This window comes from Glandiceps talaboti, chromosome 11 (genome assembly GCF_964340395.1).
Source record: "Glandiceps talaboti chromosome 11, keGlaTala1.1, whole genome shotgun sequence".
Taxonomy (NCBI): domain Eukaryota; kingdom Metazoa; phylum Hemichordata; class Enteropneusta; family Spengelidae; genus Glandiceps; species Glandiceps talaboti.
In genome coordinates this window covers 21,490,260-21,499,620 of record NC_135559.1, presented here as the reverse complement: position 1 = coordinate 21,499,620, position 9,361 = coordinate 21,490,260, and the positions used below count along the sequence as shown (strand labels likewise).

The window sequence follows — 9,361 nt, the reverse complement described above, 5'->3', positions numbered from 1 at the left end:
ACCACTTCCACCATCAACACCACTTCCACAATCAACACCACCTCCACCATCAACACCACCTCCACCATCAACACCAATTCCACCATCAACACCACCTCCACCATCAACACAACTTCCACCATTAACACCACCTCCACCATCAACACCACCTCCACCTTTAACATCAGCTCTAAGGGTAACTTTCAACGACTTCATCATCACCATATCACTGCCACTATTTTGCACACACCACCACACCACCACCATCAACATAAAAAAAAATACTTTTAGAAGTACAGTCTTTCCACAACCATGACCACACCAATATTCACACACCATGCACTATTCTCCAGCATCAACACTAAATCAAAACTACTACCATTCCTATAGTTCAACAGAACCACCAATCACACAAAACAACAAATACCAATGTCGAACTCACAAACATTGAGCTGTGTACAGTATACGTTTTGTATATTTTAGCCCCTGTCCCCGGGAGAGGTTACTACAATGGGCTCTTCTTGTCCGTCAGTCCGTCCGTCAGTCCATCCATCAGTCCGTCCATCAGTCCGTCCGTCAGTCCATCCATCAGTCCGTCCGTCAGTCCATCCGTCAGTCCGTCCGTCAGTCTGTCCGTCTGCGCGTCCGTCCGTCTTTAATACGTCTGACTCATTTCTCAGACAGGAAATATCCGATTTCTTTCAAACCTGACAAAAAGATTAACATATCATATGGGATATTCTCACGTCAATTTATATTTTGATATATTCAAATTTAACCCATGGCATTCATATTTGTAATTATAAAAATCAGTATGTGTTTCATAACTCAAAAACTGTAAGACATAGAGACTAAATTCAAGAGTCTACCCCATATTATTATATGTACGCTACTTTTAGAGACTTTGACCTCCAGGGTCAATTATCAAAATCAAGCCAATACCTGCCTATCACTGACACATGTGTTTACACATTGCCAATACAAGTAATATGAAGAAAATTACAATACACAAGCATTATTTTTGTGCTGATGTAATTTTTACTGAATGGCAGCCATATTTGTAGTAAAAAATCACTTTATTACTGCATAACTCAAAACTTCAATACGTAGACTCTATTCAAGTGTCTAACCCCAAGCTTTCTTGAATGCGAGACCACTCAGAGACCTTTACCTTGATAGACCATCACCATCAAAATTAAGTTATAACTTACATATTGCAGACTCTTTGTAGCTATTATGTGTGGCTAATGTCTTTTAGATCATGTCTATAGATAATGTAGAATCAGATAAACATACATTTTTTTTGTACACATACATAATATTTGGTGTTCATATTACTTATTACTCAGTGGCAGCCATATTCGTAGTGAGCAATCATAATTTAACACCTAACTCAAAAAATGCTAATACATAGAGACTGCATTCAAGTGTCCACCCCCATATTACCAGGTTTAAACTTTCTGGTGAGACATTGACCTTTGGCCTTGACGCTGATCTTCAGGTTCAATTATCGAAATTCAACAGCGTCCTGAATTATCAGACACTTGTAGTATTTATTTGTTGCCACCAATTTCTTTTAAATCATGTCTCAGTCACAAAGGAGTAAAGTATTTGATGGGGGCTGTGTGTATTCTACAAAGACGTGTTACCCTTCTGTTTGACACTAGGTCTTCACTACATGCCGACATTTAGAATTCCTGGCGTCCTCCAACGTTTCTGCATCACATATCTCGTTGTGGCACTTATGGAGTTCTTCTTCACCAAGCCTGGCGAGCACAATGAGGTCAAAATAATTTTTACTGAAATCTCACACAACAATGTGCTTCAAAACTTGACAGATCTCGTCTTTGAATGTTTATCGTCTTTCTATCACTTCTATAACTTCAACAACAACAACAACAACAACAACAACAACAACAACAGCAGCAACAACAACAACAACAGCAGCAGCAACAACAACAACAACAACAACAACAATAACAACACAACAATAACAGCAACAACAACAACAACAATGGAAAATGTCCCTATAAGGGCAAATATCAATCAATCGGTTTCCAATGCTCTTTTCCCTCTAGGATAAATGGTATGCTCCAATTCGTGATATCGTCAACTACTGGATGGAATGGTTGATAGTTTTGTCATTGGTTGCTCTTCAGCTTATATTAACATTTGTTCTTCATGTACCCGGCTGTCCAACGTGAGTTGCTTACAAATATCGCTGTTGTTGTTGTTGTTGTTGTTGTTGTTGTTGTTGTTGTTGTTGCTGCTGCTGCTGCTGCTGCTGTTGTTGTTGTTTTTGTTGTTGTTGTTGCTGCTTCTGTTGTTATTGTTGATGGTGATGTTTTTGTTGTTGTTGCTGTTGTTGTTGTTGTTATTGTTGATGATGATGTTTTTGTTGTTTTTGTTGTTGTTGTTATTGTTGTTGTTGTTGTTGTTGTTGTTGTTGTTGTTGATGATGATGATGATGATGATGATGATGATGATGATTTGACGATGATTTAATGACATTTACAGCTGTGGACAGCCAAGTGTGTGAATCCCCTTGTGTAACTAGTCAGACTAATTATAAATTGATTGTATAATGTAGATTTCAGTCAGTAAATGACAAGTGGTATTCTTATCATAAACATACTAAGGCTATTTAGTCGGTACCCAAATGGGTCACAATGGTTACACTGTAATCAAATCTGTGTCATCTAGTTTTTTTCAAAATTTGACAGTTGAAGACTTTCACATTAGATATACATGGTTGGATACTTTATTCCTGATCCCATGAACGCCAGATTCACTTTGAGTACACTTGCCTTGTTGAATAGCCAATATTTTATACAAAGTTGGACCAAGTAGTATAGATGTGATTTCAGAAAATATCCTTATCCCACCTTTATGACGTACTTTCAATGATTACATAAGACTAATTAGTCCCTGTAACAGAGCTGGCTGAGGACCACCTTGGCTATGAAACTACTTTTAAAAGGAAGCGATGTCCTGTTGTTTTGAAAACATCCTGCCAAGTTTTATGAATGAAATCTATCTATGCAATCAATTTAATCCAACTAATTAATATAGACGACCCATCCACTCCCGTCTGCAGCTGTAAGTTGTCTTTTTTAAAGATGTATTTCTGTCATAATATCTAAAGTACAACCAATTCCTAACAATTAAACAAAACCACATTACATTGAATTTACAGTGGATACCTTGGTCCAGGGGGTCACCTATTAACACAAAATAACCAAACCTTACAGAATTGTACCGGTGGAGCAGCAGGTTACATCGACAGGTGGATTCTCGGAGTACAACATCTTTATACAGACCCAACGTGTAAGGTAAGAATTTATCATATCAACCGTAAGGTTGGCAACAGTAGCAGGTACTGCGAACTTGTAATGTCGACATTTAATGAAGACCTTTCATTGAAGTGACTCTCTCCAAATCCATTAAAATTTACTTTTGCTGACAACTGTTGGTTTATTTATGCAAGTTATGTTAATATTTAACAATATTTCTAGATAACATTGATTACTACACAATGCTTATTAGCTATGTCCAAGTATATTTAGTGTCAAAATGTTTGTGATTTCCATATTTTGATTTACCTTGAAGGATGTATATCAGACAACCATGAACTATGACCCGGAAGGAATCCTAGGCTCGTGCATGTCAGTATTTATGTGTTTTCTCGGATTACAGGTGAGTTTGACATACATATACGTGTAGTTGATGAACTTACAAAGAGTAAAATAGCTTTATTTAAATATAGCACGTGACGTGGTGACGAAAGTGGCATCTATCACTTCATGCAGCACAGTGCTGTGCCATTTTCATCAAACTTTAATCACAATTTGCCGCATTTTGCGCGCATTTTTTTTCGCAAATTCCTAGCAAGGTAAATCTAGACTGACAGTCCACATCCTGATGTATTTATTTGTGATGTGTTCTTATCGATTTGCCAATAAAAAAATGAAATCTCGCGAGACTACGAAATCTCTCTTGATTGCGAAAATTTCAACACAGATTTCGCAGTCTCGCGAGATTTCATTTTTTATTGGCAAACCGATAAGAAAACGTCACAATAAATGAATACATCAGAATGTGAACTGTGCCAGTCTAGGCAATCTAAGCATGTTGCCATTGTATATCTCAGGTTGTCGCCAAAAAAGACAAGTTAGTACAAATGAAACCGTTGCATTAGCTTTGCAATTTAAACTAGGGCCTTACAACATTTGTTTTCCGCTATACGACTTTTACACTAAATGGTTTTGTTTTTACGAAAGATGTATATTTATTCTTGCTATACATGGCAACATCGCTTGGTGAAATCACAAGACTTGTGACCAACGGACAATAATTTGGCCTATGTATAAATATGTCCTTGTTTCTTTCAGGCAGGAAAAATCCTGTTTACTTACAAAACAAAGTCTGGCAAAATCAAAAGATGGATATTATGGGCTATAGTCACAGTGAGTCATTAGTTTAATCGTTTTATTGTACGTCGTCTAACATGTTCAGTTTGTCGTGTTAAAAGTGTTGTTGTTGATGGTGATGTTACATTTTAGAATTGTTATTTCGAAAGAAATAAAAATGATTAAGCTATGATGAGCTATGACGTCATCAACAAAAGGTTAAAACGTTAAAACTTAACTTAAAATGAGCATTAGCAGCCAATTTGCCTGGAAATAGAATTTATGAAAAGTCATTAACGGTTGTTCCTTTTGAAAAGAACGTTAACTTTGGGTATTAAAAATCCGAGCTGGTCTCGAAATGTCACCATGAAGGCAAGTACTCGCTAGCCAACTATAGAACGTAAACCCCTGTAAGGAATGGTTTAGTCCGACCATCTTGTTACGCAATATATGCCTACAAACATTAAGTGTATGTATCGACCTTGACAATCCCAAGATAGTCGTCTGATGATCGCTCAAAGCGTGAAACTCCGAGTAACGTATTATTGCATCCTTATTCTTTTGAATTAAGTCTATTAGTCCAGTTGCCAGAGGTGGTTTTGGGGGGTTAACCTTGCAATGTGAGTTATATGATATTTTTTTGCAGATTCCACCTCAGAAAGGTGTCCTGTTAGCATATCTGACGGGTGCCACTCGCGTAGCCCTGGGCATTTTGTTATATCGCGAGAAAACCGAAATACCATGTATTGCTATGGGTAAACATATGTTTTGGTAGACTTAATACTTACTGCCTATAAAACCATGTCAAAGTTACTTAAAAGTTATGTTTACATGTTACACACTGTATATTATGAATAATCAGTCAATTACAAATATTTTGTCAAAATATTAAAATATCATTATTACGCCAAAGGTCAACAAAATGACGCCATTTTCAGTTGTTATGACTTATAGGTAGTGGATGTGTTTTCTGTGTATCGTGTGGGTACATCCATGTATCATATAAATTTTATTTATCAAATCAGGTTATGACACCAGTTACACATTATAAGCTGTGTCATACTGATATTTTGTCCCCCAGACTGAATATATATGTATTTTTTTTTTAATTTATGCATATCATTACTTCTGCTTTCAGGGTGTAAAGTGGTCAAAATGGTCTAATTTATACAACGTTTCAAGTTCAAAACTTTATTTTATATTCAAAAACCTTGGCTCAAGATTTGTTGTGGATATATTATGATCACTAACTGTAAATCAACACATGATGTTCACTTTTTCCTATTTAAGTTATCAGATCATGATTTATGATATGTACGAATTTCAACAAAATACTTACATATATTAAGTTTTAGAGACAAAATATTAGTATGACTCAGCTTATAATGTATAACTGGTGTCATAACCTGATTTTATAAATAAAATTTATATGATACATGGATGTACCCACACGATACACAGAAAACACATCAACTACCTATAAGTCATAATAACTGAAAATGGCGACAATTTGTTGACCTTTGGCCTAATAGTGATATTTTAATATCCAAAACTTTTGACAAAATATTTGTAATTGACTGATTATTCATAAGATACAGTGTGTAACATGTAAATATGACTTTTAAGTAACTTTGACATGGTTTTATAGGCAGTAAGTATTAAGCCTACCAAAACATGTGTTTACCCATAGCAATACATGGTATTTCGGTTTTCTCGCGATATAACAAAATGCCCAGGGGTGCGCGAGTGGCACCCGTCAGATATGCTAACAGGACACCTTTCTGAGGTGGAATCTGCAAAAAAATATCATATAACTGACATTGCAAGGTTAACCCCCCAAAACCACCTCTGGCAACTGGATTATATAGTGCTCTGCTACTAATATTTGCATCGAGCACTGTTCTCTCCAGCGAAACACTTACATTCATATATATATATATATATATATATATATATATATATATATATATATATATATATATATATATATATATATATATATATATATATATATATATATATATATATATATATATATACATATATATATATATAAACGCGCGGTCAGTGTGACGTTTGAGTGATGACGACACGCCGACTGGGTTTCAAATGTACATCAGTGTCATCTATACTATGCTGTTCATGTGTGGAAAGTACTCAGTGACAGGGCGCCCTCACACACCGACCAGGCCCTAGCTGACAGGCTACAGAACGAGTAATAAGTTCAAATAGGAGGATATTTGAAGTTAGTCGTTAAAAATAACAAATTATTACCACAATGCTGTGTCTGAAATACAACAAACTATCACCGATCTCATAGATCGAGCTCACTTGAACAAGGGTGAGATCTAAAGGACGCCGCCAGCGTTACACCTGAGTGTGTGATAATAATCCTTGTTGCATGTTTACACAGTATAGAAGTGGAAGTAGAAGTAGAAGACAAGAAAACAGAGTTGTTAAATTATCAATTATTACCATATCTCCATTTTTTCTAGGGTGGCATCGCTGCGATACTGTGTAAGTGTTCAAAGGAGGATGGCTGGATTCCAATTAATAAGAATTTGTGGTGAGTGCAATGAAGTTAGAGTTGTATTAATGTCTGCAGGCTGCCAATTTCGGATACCAATTGTCATCTTTAACAATATTTTTGTTTTACCTTCTCTCATGACTCGCTTTTAAATACATCTGTTCAACGAATAGCATTGAGTTTACGTTCATGATGTCATTTAAAGAAAGACTGTATTCAAAGATAAGATTAGGTAATTACAACAAAATGTCCGACACCATACAAAAACAACACTGGTTGCCTCTGATATGCATGTATATAATATCTTTGCACTCTTATCAGCTGGTTCTGTGAAAGTTAAGTCACATAATGTCACCCACATATACATACGTGTACACGACTTATGTTCAGTTAGCTAGCTAATTTTAACCTTCTGCATCTGCTTTCTACCTCACATCCATTGTCTTCTCCAGTATCAATAAGCACACTTGCTTGAGATCCCTGGTAATTCTTGTTCGGTCTGACCAATCATCGACACTAATGTTGTTTTGGCATGAAATTTGTCTCATTCCTATTATGGCTGTACCAATAAACCTTCACGTTATATCCAGTACTCTTCAATAATGTAACAACTGTTCATAATGTCTATGGTAATAAATCCAGAAAATCAAATGACAAAGGTTAACATTGTCTCCAATTGAACAAGTTCATTTATATACTGTATGTCTTGGCACAACAAACACTACTAGAGACCAATCTTAACTATTCTTTCGTTTAAATCCTACCACAGGTCTATCTCATTCGTCCTCTGCTTGTCATCGATGGCGTTTATTTTGTTTACTTTTTGTTACGTCACTGTAGATGTTTTGAATATTTGGTCTGGTGCGCCATTTTACTATCCAGGTAAGTTGACAAGCTGTAGGCTAATTCGTATTAGTTAATTTGTATCGAGGAGTAAGAATCCGAGAGGAGTGTCCCTTTGATATCATAATACGAACGCCATTCAAACTAAAACAAGAAGTTAACCTGCAACTGGGGGGGGGGGGGGGCGCCATGGGACTTTTCATCAAATAACCACAGATATATTCACTGAGTCAGTTACTCATAGAAAGACATTAATTAGTGGTCGATATTATCTGTAGGTAGCTATAGTGTAGTGGTAAGTTTAAATCTTGAACAAAAGCTCGGTTCTGAATCTGTCACCATAGTAAAAACTTTACAAGTTGCAACTGGAGTGTCATTTTTCGATCAGACAACCACAATGTATTCACTGAAAATTGTTAAAAGCCAATAATTATAGATTTTACATGTTAATCAGTCGTCGATAAAAAACTATTTGATTTGATTTATCTTGTATACAGCTACATAAATACGTTTACCCACATATCATTCAATACTATTCACGGTGTACGATATTACGAGTAAGTTATTTTACCTACTACAATATTTAACAAAACCCGTTCCACTTGCAGCTCGTGCAGTTTTAACCATATTTGTTCCTTCTTGTAAATTAGATCCTTCAAGTTTAGCTAGCCAGGGATTCTATTCTAATTCTACATTCCACCCGAGTTTTACGGCGTATTAGATTTGTTTCCAAATATTGCAGCCATCGCCGGATATTACATAATTTACAAACTGATTAAACTAAGTTATAAATTTATAACATTTTGAAACGTTGGTGAAAATTCAACTGTTGTGGTGGACAGTCCTTTTAGTGTGATAATAAACAGCGCCATCTATCATATAGAGTGAACAAGACTGACAGTTTGCAGTCGAAAGCTCTCAACTTATCCTATTATGACTGTCATGTGTATTGGTTAAAATTGCAAGATTCACTTTAGAAACATTTTTTTTTCAAAATGTTAGACTGAAAGAGATCATGTGACAAACTTTGTATAATTATGTGTATTATAGTATACAGATTAGTTTTCATCATCTGATTCTAGGTATGAACTCAATACTTGTGTACGTTGGTCATCTTCTTCTCGGGGACTGTTTTCCGTTTATCTGGGACACAGGTGAAAGTCACGCAGCCAGGCTTACAGTGCATCTTTGCGGGACAACATGGTGGATACTGATTGCTATGTACCTTCACTATCTAGGATTCTATGTCAAAATATAAAACCTCTGGTAAACTCAGAAAGTGTACACGTATAAGCCGGTCATTCCCGCAAGTTTGTGATTTTCTAAATTCCATTCGAAGAACACAGTTCATTTGCATCTCGTTCCTAGTTAGTTTTTTGTTATTAACATTGAGTTTAGTTTGCAAAATTCAAAAATCTGAAATCTGTTTCCTCCTACATGTATGGCAACTCCAGGACCGATTCAAGTGCTCCAAAAAACAACAAACAAACAAACAAACAAACAAACAAACAAACAAACAAACAAACAAACAAACAACAAACAACAAACAACAAACAAACAAACCAAAACGAACAAGCGAATTGAACTTTGCAATACATGATCT

The 9,361-nt window shown here is 35.8% G+C and overlaps 1 protein-coding gene across 1 annotated transcript in view; it reads left to right on the top strand.

Moving 5' to 3' along the window:
* LOC144442155 (heparan-alpha-glucosaminide N-acetyltransferase-like) overlaps positions 1 to 9,016 on the top strand; it is a 16,455-nt gene extending 7,439 nt beyond the window's left edge. Inside the window, exons 11-18 of the mRNA XM_078131421.1 lie at positions 1,647 to 1,762; positions 2,058 to 2,179; positions 3,176 to 3,311; positions 3,589 to 3,675; positions 4,371 to 4,445; positions 6,884 to 6,954; positions 7,685 to 7,797; positions 8,841 to 9,016. Of these exons, the coding sequence (XP_077987547.1) occupies positions 1,647 to 1,762; positions 2,058 to 2,179; positions 3,176 to 3,311; positions 3,589 to 3,675; positions 4,371 to 4,445; positions 6,884 to 6,954; positions 7,685 to 7,797; positions 8,841 to 9,016 (896 nt within the window). The remainder of the gene's footprint in view (positions 1 to 1,646; positions 1,763 to 2,057; positions 2,180 to 3,175; positions 3,312 to 3,588; positions 3,676 to 4,370; positions 4,446 to 6,883; positions 6,955 to 7,684; positions 7,798 to 8,840) is intronic.
* Positions 9,017 to 9,361: the final 345 nt, after the last annotated feature.